The sequence below is a fragment of the Salvelinus fontinalis genome, chromosome 17 (assembly GCF_029448725.1).
Source record: "Salvelinus fontinalis isolate EN_2023a chromosome 17, ASM2944872v1, whole genome shotgun sequence".
Taxonomy (NCBI): Eukaryota; Metazoa; Chordata; class Actinopteri; order Salmoniformes; family Salmonidae; genus Salvelinus; species Salvelinus fontinalis.
This window is the reverse complement of record NC_074681.1, coordinates 3,319,099-3,337,198: the sequence shown is the minus strand read 5'-3', so window position 1 is coordinate 3,337,198 and position 18,100 is coordinate 3,319,099. Positions and strand designations below refer to the sequence as shown.

The window sequence follows — 18,100 nt, the reverse complement described above, 5'->3', positions numbered from 1 at the left end:
TCCAAACTCGACATCAAGCTCGAGACCCTGGGTCTCAACCCCATCCTTTGCAACTGGGTCCTGGACTTCCTGACGGGCCACCCCCAGGTGGTGAAGGTAGGAAACAACATCTCCACCCCGCTGACCCTCAACACTGGAGCCCCACAAGGGTGCATGCTCAGCCCTCTCCTGAACTCCCTGTTCACCCATGACAGCGTGGCCATGCACGCCTCCAACTCAAATCATCAAGTTTGCAGACGACACAACAGTAGTAGGCTTGATTACCAACAACGATGAGACGGCCTACAGGGAGGTGGTGAGGACCCTCGGAATGAGGTGTCAGGAAAATAACCTCACACTCAATGTCAACAAAACAAAGGAGATGATCGTGGACTACAGGAAACAGCAGAGGGAGCAGCCCCCTATCCACATCGAAGGGACAGTAGTGGAGAAGGTGGAAAGTTATATGTTCCTCGGCGTACACATCACGGACAAACTGAAATGGTCCACCCACACAGACAGCGTTGTGAAGAAGGCGCAGCAGGGCCTCTTCAACCTCAGGAGGCTGAAGAAATTCGGCTTGTCACCAAAAACACTCAAACTTTTACAGATGGACAATCGAGAGCATCCTGTCGGGCTGTATCACCGCCTAGTACGGCAACTGCTCAGCCCACAACCGTAAGGCTCTCCAGAGGGTAGTGAGGTCTGCACAACGCATCACCGGGGGCAAACTACCTGTCCTCCAGGACACCTACACCACCTGATGTCACAGGAAGGCCATAAAGATCATCAAGGACGACAACCACCCGAGCCACTGCCTGTTCCCCCGCTATCATCCAGAAGGCGAGGTCAGTACAGGTGCATCAAAGCTGGGACCGAGAGACTGAAAAACAGCTTCTATCTCAAGGCCATCAGACTGTTAAACAGCCATCACTAACATTGAGTGGCTGCTGCCAACATACTGACTCAAATCTCTAACCACTTTAATAATAAAAAAATTGGATGTAATAAATGTATCACTAGCCACTTTAAACAATGCCACTTTATTTAATGGTTTACATACCCTACATTACTCGTCTCATATGTATATACTGTACTCTATACCATCTACTGCATCTTGCCTATGCCGTTCGGCCATCGCTCATCCATATATTTATATGTACATATTCTCATTCATTCCTTTACACTTGTGTGTATTAGGTAGTTGTGAAATTGTTAGATTTCTTGTTAGATATTACTGCATGGTCGGAACTAGAAGCACAAGCATTTAGCTACATTTGCATTAACATCTGCTAACCATGTTTATGTGAGATTTTTGGTGGGATTTGATGGTGTTTATACTTGCGTACTATTGTTTGTACAGATGAACGTGGTACCTTCAGGCGTTTGGAAATTGCTCCTAAGAATGAACAAGACTTGTGGAGGACTAAAAATGTTTTTCCTGAGGTCTTGGCTGATTTCTTTAGATTTTACAATGATGTCAAGCAAAGAGGCACTGAGTTTGCAGGTAGGCCTTGAAATACATCCACAGGTACACCTCCAATTGACTCAAATTATGTCAATTAACATATCAGAAGCTTCTAAATCCATGACATTTTCTGGAATTTTCCAAGCTGTTTAAAGGCACAGTCAACTTAATAACGTATGTAAACTTCTGACCCACTGGGATTGTGATACAGTGAAACATAAGTGAAATAATCTGTCTGTAAACAACTGTTGGACAAATTACTTGTGTCATGCACAAAGTAGATGTCCTAACCGACTTGCCAAAACTATAGTTTGCTAACTAGAAATTTGTGGAGAGGTTGAAAAACTACATTTTAATGACTCCAACCTTAGTGTATGTAAAATTCTGACTTCAACTGTACATAAACACACACACACACGTCTTACAGACCAGGTCTCTCTTGTTAAAGAGATTTAAATCTCAATGAGACTGTATAAATAATGGTTTAGTGAAAACAAAATGGTAAGTTGACCACACAGTTAGTTTGAGGCCCTGGTCTGGCAGCAGAGTAGACATCAGCAGGCAGACAGGCGCAGGGCCAGATGTGTGTGTGTGTGTGTGTGTGTGTCTCCTGCAGACGACAGACGGACGTAGTGGACAGCCTGCCTTAACACAGCATGGAATGTGTTCCAAATGCCACCCTATTCTCTACATAGGGAATAGGGTGCAATTTGGGATGTTTACATATTCTATCCGGGCCTCCCTGTCCTACCCTATGTTGGCCTCAGGAAGAACACAAACACACAGCAACGATTGAAATACTTATTTTCAAGGTTTCACTGGGTGACTGCTGCAGGTTGCCTGGTTGGTTTGTTGTTTTGCAACATTATACTGAACAAAAATATAAATGCAACATGTAATGTGTTGATCACATGTTCCATGAGCTGAAATAAAAGATCCCAGAAATGTTCCATACGCACAAAAAATGAATTTCTCTCAAATGTCTTTACATCCCTGTTAGTGAGCATTTCTCCTTTGCCAAGTTATCCATCCAACTGACGGTTGTGGCATATCAAGAACCTGATTAAAACAGCATGATCATTACACAAGTGTACCTTGTGCTGGGGACAAAAGGGCACTAAATGGTACAGTTTTGTCACACAACACAATGCCATAGATGTCTCAAGTTGAGGGAGTGTGAAATTGGCGTGCTGACTGGAGAAATGTCCACCAGAGCTGTTGCCAGAGAACTTAATGTTCATTTCTCTACAATAAGCCGCCTCCAACGTAATTTTAGAGAATTTGGCAGGACGTTAAACCGGCCTCACAACCGCAGACTTGGTGTAGCCATGCCAGCCCAGGACATCCACATACGGCTGCTTCACCTGCGGGATTGTCTGACACCAGCCACCCGGGGAGCTGATGAAATTGAGGAGTATTTCTGTCTGTAATAAATACTTTTTGTGGGGGGAAAACTCATTATGATTGGCCAAATCACTGGCTCCCCAGTGGGGATTGGCTATGCCCCTGCCCAGTCAGGTGAAATCCATAGATTAGTGCCTAATGTATTTATTTGACTGATTTCCTCATATGAACTGTAACTCAGGAAAATCTTAGAAATTGTTGCATGTCACGTTTATTTTTGTTCAGTATATATTGCTGGAGCCAAGGTCAGGGAGACACTGACGGAGCAGACAACGATGTAATCAATACCAATAATAGTTGGGTTGTACAACCACTTCATTAAAAATAAATAACAGATTTCACTACAGTAAGGACATTCAGAATGATTACTGCATAGCTTTTAAAAAAAGGATTAGTGGTATTTAACCAGTCTGAGAAACTGTCTATGATGCTCTAAAATTATTCTAAAAATATCTACAATGTTATTAACGTACTAGATGGGGATTGGTGAATAATTGCTGAAGCTTTTAGGAACTGTGCCTCTAGGGAATGTGTTTGAAAAGCTTGCTGGTTTGCTCAGGCAAAGACTAGCATCCTAATCATTATTTCATCTGCAGGCACACACAGCAAGTGGAAATAGATACAAGATGGTACTTTTCCATTCTAGATTGACCCCAACCCCTAGGAAATGTGCCAAATAGCCTGAGGCAGGGTTATGGCCAATTCCAATAAACTCAAGGAAGTATACTGAAACACTAAAATCCTCATAGATGACACTTCGCAATTCTAGAATTGGAATGTCAATGAATCTCCTGAGTTCTAGATTGACCCCAGCTCCGCAGTGAAAAGTCTAGCTTCTCTAGCTCCTCTAGACAGATGATACTTCAGTCATTCCCAAATTCACCAGGTACATTCACTTCCACATTTCCTTTTTGACATTGCGTAACGTAAAACAAAACAGCAGCTCACAGCTTTTATTTATTAGTGGCATTCATACGGGAGGTAGATTAAAAACAGGTTTTTTATTTATCAGTGCTATCATACTGGAGGTAGATTAAAAACAGGTTTTTATTTATCAGTGCTATCATACTGGAGGTAGATTAAAAACAGGTTTTTATTTATCAGTGCTATCATACTGGAGGTAGATTAAAAACAGGTTTTTATTTATCAGTGCTATCATACTGGAGGTAGATTAAAAACAGGTTTTTATTTATCAGTGCTATCATACTGGAGGTAGATTAAAAACAGGTTTTTATTTATCAGTGCTATCATACTGGAGGTAGATTAAAAACAGGTTTTTATTTATCAGTGCTATCATACTGGAGGTAGATTAAAAACAGGTTTTTATTTATCAGTGCTATCATACTGGAGGTAGATTAAAAACAGGTTTTTATTTATCAGTGCTATCATACTGGAGGTAGATTAAAAACAGGTTTTTATTTATCAGTGCTATCATACTGGAGGTAGATGGTAGAGGTGTTAAGTCAGGGTTCCTTAATGTTGCTAAAGTTGTCCCGTAAAGGTCGATTTTGGGCCCTGTACTTTTTACTATCTATATGAACAATATTGATTTGTATTTAAGAAGTTGTAACTGACAAGTTTATGCAAACGGATACTGTAGTGTATTCTGTTGCCACGGCTCTTTCATACGTACGATACTAGTGTATTCTGTTGCCAAGGCTCTTTCATACGTAGAGTACTACAGTGTATTCTGTTGCCAAGGCTCTTTCATACGGACGATACAACAGTGTATTCCTAAAGTATTCAGACTCCTTGACTTTCTCCCCATTTTGTTACATTACAGCCTTATTCTAAAATGGAGTTAAGTTTTTTTTCACACTAATGAATCAATCTACACACAATATCCCATAATGAAGTTATTTTTGATGCACATTTATAATTAAAATGAAATAACTATTTACATAGGTATTCAGACCCTTTATTCAGTACATTGTTGGAGCACCTTTGGCAACGATTACAGCCTTGACTCGTGGGTATGACGCTACAAGCTTGGCACACCTGTATTTGGGGAGTTCTTCTCTGCAGATCCTCTCAAGATTTATCAGGTTGGATGCACAGCTATTTTACTGCACAGCTATTTTCAGGTCTCTCCAGAGATGTCAGATCGGATTCAATCCGGGCTCTGGCTGGGCCACTCAAGGACATTCAGAGACTTGTCCCAAAGCCACTCCTGTGTTGTCTTGGCTGTGTGATTAGGGTCGTAGTCTTGTTAGAACGTGAACCGTCGCCCCAGTCTAAGGTCCTGAGAGCTCTGGAGCAGGTTTTCATCAAGTATCTCTCTGTACTTTGCTCCGTTCATCTTTGCCTCGATCCTGACTAGTCTCCCAGTCCCTGCTGTTGAAAAACATCACCACAGCGTGATGCTGCCACCACCATGCTTCACTGTAGGGATGGTGCCAGGTTTCCTCCAGACTTGACACTTGGCATTAAGGCCAAAGAGTTCAATCTTGGTTTCATCAGACCAGAAAATCTTGTTTCTCATGGTTTGAGAGTCTTTAGGTGCTTTTTGGCAAACTCCAAGAGGGCTGTCAGGTGCATTTTACTGAGGAGTGGCTTCCGCATTGCCACTATCATAAAGGCCTAATTTGTGGAGAGGTGCAGAGATGGTTGTCCTTCTGGAAGGTTCTCCCATCTCCACAGATGAACTCCAGAGCTCCGTCAGAGTGACCATGGGAGACAACAGAAAAGTAATTATAGACCTCCACAAGTCTGGTTCATCCTTAGGAGCAATTTCCAAATGCCAGAAGGTACCACGTTCATCTATACAAACAATAGTACGCAAGTATAAACACCATGGGACCACGCAGCCGTCATTCCACTCAGGAAGGAGAAGCGTTCTGTCTCCTAGAGATGAACGTACCGAAGTGCGAAAAGTGCAAATTAATCCCAGAACAACAGCAAAGGACCTTGTGAAATGCTGGAGGAAACAGGTACAAAAGTATCTATTTCCACAGTAAAACGAGTCCTATATCGACATGACCTGAAAGGCCGCTCAGCAAGGAAGAAGCCACTGCTCCAAAACCGCCTTTAAAAAGACAGATTACAGTTTGCACACGGGGACAAAGATCGTACTTTTTGGAGAAATGTCCTCTGGTCTGATGAAACAAAAATAGAACTGTTTGGCCATAATGACCATTGTTATGTTTGGAGGGAAAAGGGGGAGGCTTGCAAGCCGAAGAACACCATCCCAACCATGAAGCACGGAGGTGGCAGCATCATGTGGTGGGGGTGCTTTGCTGCAGGAGGGACTGGTGCACTTCACAAAATAGATGGCATCATGAGGTAGGAAAAGTGTGTGGATATATTGAAGCAACATCTCAAGACACCAGTCAGGAAGTTAAAGCTTGGCCGCAAATGGGTCTTCCAAATGGCCAATGACCCCAAGCATACTTCCAAAGTTGTGGCAAAATGGTTTAAGGACAACAACGTCAAGGTATTGGAGTGGCCATCACAAGCCCTGACCTCAATCCCATAAAAAATTTGTGGGCAGAACTGAAAAAGCGTGTGCGAGCATGGAGGCCTACAAACCTGACTCCGTTACATCAGCTCTGTCAGGAGGAATGGGCAAAAAAATTCACCCAACTTATTGTGGGAAGCTAGTGGAAGGCTACCCGAAACGTTGACCCAAGTTAAACAATTTAAAAAGGCAATGCTACCAAATACTAATTGAGTGTATGTAAACTTCTGAACCACTGGGAATGTGATGAAAGAAATAAAAGCTGAAATAAATCATTCTCTACTATTATTCTGACATTTCACATTCTTACAATAAAGTGGTGATCTAACTAACCAAAAACAGGGAATTTTTACTAGGATTAAATGTCAGGAATTGTGAAAAACTGAGTTTAAATGTATTTGGCTAAGGTGTATGTAAACTTCTGACTTTAACTGTACCCTTTTCCAGATCTGTGCCATAACACAATCCTGTCTAAGAGCTTTACGGACAATTCCTTCAACCTAATTGACCATAAGTGTACTCCAATCAAGTTGTAGAAACATCTCAAGGATGATCAATGGAAACAGGATGCACCTGAGCTCAATTTCAAGTCTCATAGCAAATTTACTTATGTAAATAAGGTATGTTTTTTTATTTATAATACATTTGCCAACATTTCTAAAGACCTGTTTTCGCTTTGTCATTATGGGGTAGTGTGTAGAAACAAATAAGGCTGTAACTTAACAAAATGTGGAAAAAGTCAGGGGGCTGAAAACTTTCTGAATGCACTGTATATACACAAAAGTATGTGGACACCCCTTCAAATGAGTAGATTTGGCTATTTTGGCCACACCCGTTGCTGACAGGTGTACAAAATGGAGCACACAGCCATGCAATCTCCATAGACAAACATTGGCAGTAGAAAGGCCTTATTGAAGAGCTCAGTGACTTTCAATGTGACACCATCATAGGATTCAACTGAGTTGGTGAAATTTCTGCCCTGCTAGAGCTGTCCCGGTCAACTTTAAGTGCTGTTATTGTGAAGTGAAAAAGTCTAGGAGCAACAACGGCTCAGTCGCAAAGTGGTAGGCCACACAAGCTCACAGAACGGGACTGCCGAGTGCTGAAGAGCGTAAAAATTGCCTGTCCTCTGTTGCAAAACTCACTACCGAGTTCCAAACTGCCTCTGGAAACAACGTCAGCACAATAACTGCTCGTTGGGAGATTCATGAAATGGGTTTTCATGGCTGAGCAGCCGCACAGAATCCTAAGATCACCACGCAAAATGCCAAGCGCCGGCTGGAGTGGTGTAAAGCTCGCCGACATTGTCCTGTAGAGCAGTGGAAACACGTTCTCCGGAGTGATGAATCACGCTTCACCATCTGGCTGTCCGACAGACGAATCTGGGTTTGGCGGATGCCGCTACAACGCTACCTGCCCCAATGCATGTGATAGATAAGAGGGTTCTAAACCCCTCTGCCAATGAGCTAATTTACATCCTGGTGATGTCACCATGAAAGGCCAAAACTCCATCCCACCAAAACAGATTGAAATTTCAGGCGGCCTTTTCAAAACAGTTCTTATACTAAAAGGGAATTTTCCAAATGTTCACATTTTCACAGCATTATTTCAACCTCAGTGTGGAAACATATATAAATCATGTTTTTAACAGCACTTATTATAATTTTTAGAAATCAACCATTTTTAAAAACCTGTTTTTGCTTTATCATTATGGGGTATTGTGTGTAGATTGATGACGGGGAGAAAACTACGTAATCAATTTAGAATAAGGCTGTAATGTAACAAAGATTTGGAAAAAGTCAAGGGGTCTGAATACTTTCCAAATGCACTCTGTATCAATATCTTTAATAATACCATACAAGTATCATAACATTAGCTTTATTAACCTTCAATCTGTTCATTTTATTTTGGGGACCAGAATGAGGATCACTACCCGTTGTTCCTGCTGATTCAACATCTTCGAGTGTTTTCATAATTCGCCAAAAACTATTAGTATGCGATTTAGGAAGCCAAATGAACCGCTCTCTCACCGACGCAATTCGGTTCAGTTCACCTAAAAGATCTGTACAAAAAAAGAGTTGTTAGTTCTAACATCACTAGGCTACACTGATGAATCACTTTACCGTTCACTGGCAAGTCTTGACATGGGCTTCGAATAAGGGCCGGGAGAATACCATTATCATAATATTTTTTCATTGGCAAAAAATATATTTAACACGAAGCAGAACAAACTCTTTAGTCCAGCAGTATGTAAAATGTGTGCTATAGCTTGGAAAATAAATGTTTCCTAAAGGAGTTAAATCCGCTTTGTGTTTTATTTCCTTATTACGATATTAACGAGTATCGCGACACTGGTATCGTCCCAGCCCTACTTTGAATCCTAACAAAATACAAACAATATATTTTTACTTGTCCCGATGCAAAATATATAACTACATGGTATGATTTATGAGTAGCCACAGGATATAGGAGACTATATTCAGTCAGTGTGTCACCTTTTATAAAACTAGTCAACACAAGCTGTTCAGTCATCAATCAAAGACCATTAAATAGCCTTTGGCTGTATAGGCCAATAAAACAATACTTAAGTGGATTTCAACTCACCGTTACCACTTCCATTAAATGGGACGTGTACATTCACTCACAAGAGACTATTAAGAAGCATCATGCTCTCGTTCCTCCGGGAAAATAAATTAGATTTCAGCAAAAACACAGAGCACAAAAAAAAAACACCGGTACCAACAACAAAAACCTATCGGGGCGGCAGACTGACAAACCAGCAGTGTCTCCCTGTCATGGCTGGCTTTGACTGACAGACGCCTGTCTTATCAACGGATCACTAGAAGATGCATATCGTTCATTCTAGCGGGAGAACGCTATACAGCCTTTTCTGACGAGAGAATTGAGAACTTTTAAAAGAAAATAAGCCTGCGCTTATGGAATGATGTCCTGCGGGCGGCGGTGTTACCTGCTAGGCCAGCTCGAGGCACACTTCTGGGATAGATTGATACTGTCTGATATAAAAACCTGACCATTTCAGATGATGTAATTGGCGACCTGAGGTGAACTATTGTATGTTGGTTGGCAGGCTGGGAGCACAATGGATGTTGCACAAACATAGCAGGCAGAAATAGAATGCAATATATTTTATCATGTGGAACGAGGCTGAGACTTGTGCATACAGATTAGACAACAAAAAATATTGCTTAATTTATGCCCATACTTAATCCTTCAGTATGTAAAAAAAAAATGGGACGATGTAAATGTATGATGTAAGAAGTAAATGTACTGTACATTTTGTTTTGTATTTTTTTCCCTAAAAGATTTGTTTCATTTAGCCTTTTGATCAGCCAGAATGGTCCATTTTGATCAAGGGAGTTGGTTAAAACTAGAAAGCGATTTTACAAGTCCTTCATAACATAGCCTACAGAGAGACAGTACAGTGGCTTGGTCCAGCCAAGGCATTGGTCAGTCAATGTTATGAAACACTTTCAGTGAGGCCCAAGTTTCTCTCGTCTGCCTCGCTCTCTATCGGAGGTTCACTGTCAAGTTGGAGAGGAGCGAGAAGGGGGCCAGCCAGAGCCAGCAGCCGAGCAATTACACAACTTGTTTATGAATTGTGTCTCAGTCGGAACAGAATCTAGCACAAACTGGTCTGATGACATTACCCAATCGCAACCCTCCTCTTTCCAGTTTTTAATTTAAGGTAGCTTCACGTTATTATTTGTTTGTTTTTTCAACTCTCTCTGCGGGTCACATGAGCCAAAACCAGAAGCCACACTCGGCTGCGTTAGCGTTCGAAACAAGCACAGAGGTGTTAGCCAAGCGTTCGATTCCCTGCAATGTTGCTAGTCAAAGGCTGTTTAGCAGGGTTAACTTCCAGGTGTAGCCTACATACATAAATAGTGCAGAAAAGGTGGTGAAAGAGTAGGCCCAAGCCTACAGATGTCTACCACACTATGTCAAATAGTGAAAACATCACACGAGTGAGTCACCAAGTCCAGACAGAGCGAACAGAAACCATATCTTCTTTCCTTCTTGTGTTGGATGTGTTGATTCTGGCTACATAGGGTTGGCCTGCATCCCAAAAGGAATCGCACTACTTCCCACCAGAGCCGTTTAGTCAAAAGTAGTGATCACTCACACTATCACTTGTATTTCATATGTCACAATGATTCATCGATACGTACTAGAGGTCGACCGATTATGATTTTTCAACACCAATACCGATTATTGGAGGACCCAAAAAAAAGCCGATACCGATTAAATCGGCCGATTTTTATACATATTTGTAATAATGACAATTACAACAATACTGAATGAACACTATTTTAACTTAATATAATACATCAATAAAATAAATGTAGTTTCAAATAAATTATGAAACCTGTTCAATTTGGTTTAAATAATGCAAAAACAAAGTGTTGGAGAAGTAAAAGTGCAATATGTGCCATGTAAAAAAGCAAACGTTTAAGTTCCTTGCTCAGGACATATGAAAGCTGGTGGATCCTTTTAACATGAGTCTTCAATATTCCCAGGTAAGAAGTTTTAGGTTGTATTTATTATAGGACTATCTCTCTCTATACCATTTGTATTTCATATAACTTTGAATATTGGATGTCCTAATAGGTACTTTAGTATTGCCAGCCTAATCTCGGGAGTTGATAGGCTTGAAGTCATAAACAGCGCAATGCTTGAAGCACAGCAAAGAGCTGCTGGCAAATGCAGGAAAGTGCTGTTTGAATGAATTATTACGAGCCTGCAGCTGCCTACCATCGCTGAGTCAGACTGCTCTATCAAATCATAGACTTAATTATAATATAACACACAGAAATACGAGCCTTAGGTCATTAATATGGTCAAATCCGGAAACTATCATTTCGAAAACAAAATGTTTATTCTTTTAGTGAAATACAGAAACGTTCTGTATTTTATCTAACGGGTGGCATCCATAAGTCTAAATATTGCTGTTACATTGCACAACCTTCAATGCTATGTCATAATTATTTACAATTCTGGCAAATTAATTAATTACGGTCTTTGTTAGGAAGAAATGGTCTTCACACAGATCGCAAAAAGCCAGGCAGCATATACCCTGACTCTGCTTACACAGAACGCAGGAGAAGTGACACAATTTCCCTTGTTAAAAGAAATTCATGTTAGCAGGCAATATTAACTAAATATGCAGGTTTAAAAATATATACTTGTGTATTGATTTTAAGAAAGGTGTTGATATTTATGGTGAGGTACACATTGGTGCAACAACGGTGCTTTTTTCACAAATGCTCTTGTTAAATCACCCGTTTGGCGAAGTAGGCTATGATTCAATGATAAATTAACAGGCACCGCATTGATTGTATGCAACGCAGGACAAGCTAGATGAACTAGTAATATCATCAACCATGTGTAGTTAACTAGTGATTATGTTAAGATTGATTGTTTTTTATAAGATACGTTTAATGCTAACTAGCACCTTACCTTGGCTCCTTGCTGCACTCGCATAACAGGTAGTCACAGCCTGCCACACAGTCCACTCCTGGAGTGCAATGTAATCGGCCATAATCGGTGTCCAAAAATGACGATTACCGATTGCTATGAAAACTTGAAAATCGGCCCTGGTAAAGATGCTGGTAAAGTTCTCACGCACTTACAGTGCTGGTCATAAAAAAATAAAAGCTAGCTAGCTCACGGATGCAAACAATGTTCGTCCCCAAAAACATAGCAAAATGACATCATCTGTTTCAGTTGCTATAATACAGTTCTTATTTGATTAATGGTGGTCAGACCCATCTATTGTGAAGCTAGCCACAATAAGGATGAGCCACAATAATGGACTTTGCGGATAGCCTTCAAAATAAAAGAATGGCATAATTCTACTATTATTCATTTGCATCACTGTCAATGACAAACTTTTATTTTTGAAGGCAAAATGCAAATTCCACTATTGTGCATAATCCTTATTGTGGCTAGCTTCACAACACACAACCCGGTCCGGTCGAGCCTCACTAGCCAGATGAAGCTAGCTGGTTGCTTATAACGTTAGCATTGGGCAACAGACGGAATTCACCTTTAAGTTGTCTCGCTTAAATTTTCTTACTCTTTCAAATGATTGCTCAACTTACTGACTGGTCGATCCACACAGTAGACATTGTGGGCATCATTAGGTCATGTACCTACCTTATATAGGTACAGTTGAAGTCGGAAGTTTACATACACTTAGGTTGGAATCATTAAAACTTGTTTTTAAACCACTCCACAAATTTCTTGTCAATATAGGGGGTGCTGTTTCGCATTAGCATAATTTGCTCTACAGATTAAACTGCCTAGTACTCAATTCTTGCTCGTGACGCTATGCTATTCAGCTTTTTTACTGGTGGGGGAGTTGGGGGTGCTCCCGGATCCGGGTTTCTGAGTTGGTAGAAGTTTTAAATGTCAGGAATTGTGAAAACCTGAGTTTAAATGTATTTGGCTAAGGTGTATGTAAACTTCGGACTTCAACTGTATGCACGGTAGCTTTGACATCGGTTTTTAACATCGGCGTTAAACTAGACATCGGCATGTTACCGATGTTAGCATTTTTAGCTAATATCGACCGATTCTGATATGTTCACCGATATATGGTGCATCCCTAGTCAAAAGTTGTGCACTACATAGGGACTAGGGTGCCATAGGGCCCTGGTCTAAAGTAGTGCACTACATAGGGAATAGGGTGCCATAGGGCCCTGGTCTAAAGTAGTGCACTACATAGGGAATAGGGTGCCATAGGGCCCTGGTCTTAAGTAGTGCACTACATAGGGAATAGGGTGCCATTTGGAAGGCACACAGACCCACCACGCAGAGATGCATCCATCTCCCAGACCAAACCACTAGTTCCTTCAAAACAGACCTACAGCAAATCCTCCCCACACTAAAGGGAAAGGGGGACACCTAGTCAGTTGTACAACACAACACATTGAACTGAAATGTGTCTTCCGCATTTAACCCAACCTCTGAATCAGAGAGGTGCTAGATCTGTGGTTGAAGTCTGGATTTTATCACATTTACATTTTTTTATAAAAATTCCCATGTATTAGTTATTATTCTTATCTTTTTAACTATGGACGACAAATGTTGAGCTAAGTGACGGCAGAAAAAAAACAACACTTTTTAGGATAAAAGCAATGACAGATGGGGACTGAACAGAGGCCAATGTTTCCTCTACTATAGCAAAGCCAAGTGTGTCACAAGGATGGCTATATTTATTTCTCTATTTGTGAAGCCCTCCAAATAGACCGTTGACAAACAGCACCCAGAATGGTGTACTTTTTTACTTTAGCCTCTAGTCTAACAGAAATGGTGTTAAAACCACATCCATTCTAAGGTCATTTGTTTAAACTGATTTAGTGAAACCAGACCTGATCGTCTCCAGTGCCACGATAAAACGGCATTATAGCCTAAAAATAGAGGGCACTTTCTCTCTTTAAATCTCTCCTTTTGTTTACCTACTTACTGCTGTTGGCAAGACAACAGCGAATGAAGTAAATCCATGTTTTACCTCTTTGGTAAACAAAATGAGAGATTAATAAGAGAGCACCATGTCAAACAAGACACTTTTGAAATCAATGCAGCGTTATCCTGGCACCCAATCGGATTTCACTAAATTAAGAAATCGGATGCACATGTACAACAGCGAGTGAACTAAGACAGATTCAAATATTTTGTTTTGTCTAAAGGAATTATGTTTAACAAACCAGGCATTTTCATTGGAGTTTTTTTAAACGGATGCACTTGAACAACATTTTTTACAGCACTCAATCAGATAAACCAAAATAGTTCAAATGAATTGTCAGAAGTAAGGATGGACGTGGCGTGTTCACCTATCTTCTGTTGTTACTATAAGTTGTTACTGAAAGTTTATAGAGTAACAACTTTAAGTAACAACAGAAGATATGTTACCACATCCATCCTTAGTCCTGACCATTCATTTGAACTCATTTGGTTTATCTAATCTGATCAGATTGAGTGCTGCAAAAAAAATTGTACATGTGCATCTGATTCTGAGTGCCAGGATAAACCTACATTGATTACAAAGTATATGGTTTGACAAAGTGCTTGCTTTTAAATCTCTGGTTTTGTTTACCCACTTACTGCTGTTGGCAAGACAACAGTGAATGACTTGAAACACATTCTTCATCTCTAAACCACAGTGAGGTAGATGGGTAGGGAATTTTTTTATCAGCATGAGTAAACACAGCAGGTGATTCCAGTTAATATCATACCATTTTACAAGATATTTACTTCACATTGTATACTTGGCATGGCTTATAGTCCATGTTCTGACCTTAGAAAACACCACAACTGTAAACCATGTTTTATTCTATTAAATTGATTTATAAAACAGGCATTCTAAATTATTCAGGCTGTGTACTTCGATACTTAAATAATCATGCGAATATTGTCAACATTAGCATTAAACCCACATTCTAGTAGTCATGGCTGTAATTACTCAAAGCATTGACATGGCAATCAATCAACGTATTTGTTAGGTGCGACTTGTCCCCCTAATCAATTAATGACGTACATTGTGTTTTGAATCTTCACTTGATATCCAAGCAAATGTATAGGATATACTTGTACATGTTGGCAAACGCATTTTGGTCAAATTAGGTGGCTAATGGGCAAAAACAAATATGCAAACCAGAAAAAAACAATAAAATTGACCTTCGTCCTTCCAAATCTCCAGTAACTAAATGGCTTGACTTTCTGTCATCATAGCCGATCTTGTTAAATCAGAGCCTTCCAAAACCTGACACACTAATACACAATGTCAACAATTCTGTCAAATTAGGAACAATATAATACACATCTCCAACAGATAAGATTATAAATTAACTAACTACTTACTTTCTGTACTTTCTCCATTCGTTTGCTGACAATTCCATACGTAGACAGCAGTCACAAAAAACACAAGGAAAGTCCGCGGACACATATTGACTCAACTCTAGTCAATATCCGACCGACAACACAGTAGAGAGCAACTGTATGAAGAATCCGAGTCAAATCGATTAAAATTAGCTGGCAAGGTGTAGCTGTCGTTTGGTTTGTTAGTTAAACCACAGGTAAACAAAAATAAAAACGGTCATCCCGGAAAAATGGGCGGAGGGTCCAACGTGTTCACTACTAGCTAACTTAGCGAGCTAACTCACTGGTTAGCTTCAGCTAGTTAACTGCACAGGTCAGAGGGATATTCAAAATCACCACAAACAAACGCAACCGTGAGAATCATTGTGGCTAAACAAAGGAAAAGTCTCACTTTGCAATAAATTGCATCGCATTGCGTCTTTTCAAGTGTTGATACAATCCGCAGTCTCTAGCGTTGCAGAGAAGGGGGAGTAACGTTAGCTAGCTGCTAGCTAACGTGACCGTTAGCGGAATGGGCAGGAGGCCACAAAGTTTGTGCGATTAGAAAGATATCAACTCTCAATTGAATTACGCTTCCGGTAACACCCGCTATGGATGTTGCTATGTATGTAGTTACTAAGTAAATTGCCTATTCCCGTACATTGAAAGAAAACCTAAACCGCAGCTTGTAAAGTGCAGCAATTTCCCCCGTCGCACAGTCCTGAATTCTGTAGCTTCGCTTTTGACAACTTCAGGTTCATGCAAGGCACGCGTGGCGTACAGTAGTAAACGAAACCCACGGGTCACTACTCATGGCTGCTGTCTTTCACAAACATATCTTCTTGAATAAACGCAAAATACTAACGATTACTATGTCGTTTACAACTTCAAGTAATATTAACTAATCTGAACCGTGTATGGAGAAAAAAAGAAATCAAACAGCAAACTCGATTCAGTCAACGCTGAGATTTCCACTCAACTGTCAGTCATCGCTGTTGCTCGTTCGCTAGTCAGTTGCTATTTTTCTTCATAATAACGGCGTTTCGGTGATTTAACTTGATGAATATCTCCTTCCAAAATGACCACACGGTTATTGCACAACGAGAACAGCAAAATATAATGTCGATATTTTACTCTACGACAGAGGTAGGCCAAAATTGTTCAGTCCCTTAGGATCCCCTTCTCTGTGCCTCTCCTTCGCCAGTAGTAAACAGAACCTGTAAATGAGCCAGATGGAGCGAAGGGGAAATGCGGACTGGAGTATATTGGATTACGCAGTTAGACTGGAGATAGGCCTACTGTAACAATCTACACTGCGTCTGTTAATAAGATATAAATACACTACATGGCCAAAGGTATGTGGACACCTGCTCGTCGAACATCTCATTCCAAAATCATGGGCATTAATATGGAGTTGGTCCCCCTTTGCTGCTATAACAGTCTCCACTCTTCTGGGGAGGCTTTCCACTAGATGTTGGAACATTGCTATGGGGACTTGTTTCCATTCAGCTACAAGAGCATTAGTGATGTTGGGCGATTACGCTTGGCTCGCAATCGGTGTGCCAATTCATCCCAAATGGGGTTGAGGTCAGGGCTCTGTGCAGGCCAGTCAAGTTCTTCCACTCCAATCTCGACAAACCATTTCTGCATGGACCTAGCTTTGTGCACGGGGGCATTGTCATGCTTTCCCCAAACTGTTGCTACAAAGTTGGAAGCACAGAAACATCTAGAATGTCATTGTATGCTGTAGCGGATTTCCCTTCACTGGAACTAAGGGTACTAGCCCGAACCATAAAAAAGAGCGCCAGACCATTATTCCTCCTCCACCAAACTTTGCAGTTGGCACTATGCATTGGGGCAGGTAGCATTCTCCTGGCATCCACCAAACCCGGATTAGTCCGTCGGACTGCCAGATGGTGAAACGTGATTCATCACTCCACAGAACGCGTTTCCACTGCTCCAGAGTCCAATGCCGGCGAGCTTAACACCACTCCAGCTGACATTTGGCAATGCCCATTGTTATCTTAGGGCTGTGTGCGGCTGCTCGGCTATGGAAACCCATTTCATGAAGCTCCTAACGAACAGTTCTTGTGCTGACGTTGCCTCCAGAGGCAGTTTGGAACTTGGTAATGAGTGTTGCAACCGAGGACAGACGATTTTTACACACTAAGCGCTTCAGCACTTGGCGGTCCCGTTCTGTGAACTTGTGTGGCCTACCACTTCTCGGCTAAGCCATTGCTGCTTTCCACTTCACAATAACAGCACTTACAGTTGACCGGGGCAGCTCTAGCAGGGCAGACATTTGACAAACTGACTTGTTAAAAAGGTGGCATCCTATGACGGTGCCACGTTGAAAGTCACTGAGCTCTTCAGTAAAGCCATTCTACCGCCAATGTTTGTCTATGGAGATTGCATGGCTGTGTGCTCGATTTTATACACCTGTCAGCAATGGTGTGGCTGAAATAGCCAAATCTACTAATTTGAAGGGGTGTCCACCTACTTTTGGCCATGTAGTGTACAAAACAGCGTGAATAAATTGCGTGTTAAATTAATAATGCGTGGAAATAATAAACCTGCTGGTCTTTCAATTATGGTCAGGAGGAGAAAAATGGGCATCTCCACTTGTTGATTACATTTTAATTCTTCCCCTTCTTCTTTAGCTCTGATCAACAGACTCCAGCCAACCACACTCCAACCAACCACACTCCAGCCAACCACACTCCAACTAACCACACTCCAGCCAACCACACTCCAGCCACCCACACTCCAGCCAACCACACTCCAGCCAACCACACTCCAACTAACCACACTCCAGCCAACCACACTCCAGCCAACCACACTCCAGCCAACCACACTCCAACTAACCACACTCCAGCCAACCACACTCCAGCCAACCACACTCCAACTAACCA

At 41.2% G+C, this 18,100-nt stretch overlaps 1 protein-coding gene across 2 annotated transcripts in view; it reads right to left on the bottom strand.

Moving 5' to 3' along the window:
* LOC129813579 (insulin receptor-like) overlaps positions 1–16,413 on the bottom strand; it is a 131,483-nt gene extending 115,070 nt beyond the window's left edge. Inside the window, exon 1 of one of the 2 annotated variants that reach the window (XM_055865901.1) lies at positions 15,192–16,413. In XM_055865901.1, the coding sequence (XP_055721876.1) occupies positions 15,192–15,276 (85 nt within the window). In that variant the 5' untranslated portion in view covers positions 15,277–16,413. The remainder of the gene's footprint in view (positions 1–15,191) is intronic. The other variant, XM_055865902.1, reaches the window with a different exon arrangement.
* Between the last annotated feature and the right edge of the window lie 1,687 nt (positions 16,414–18,100).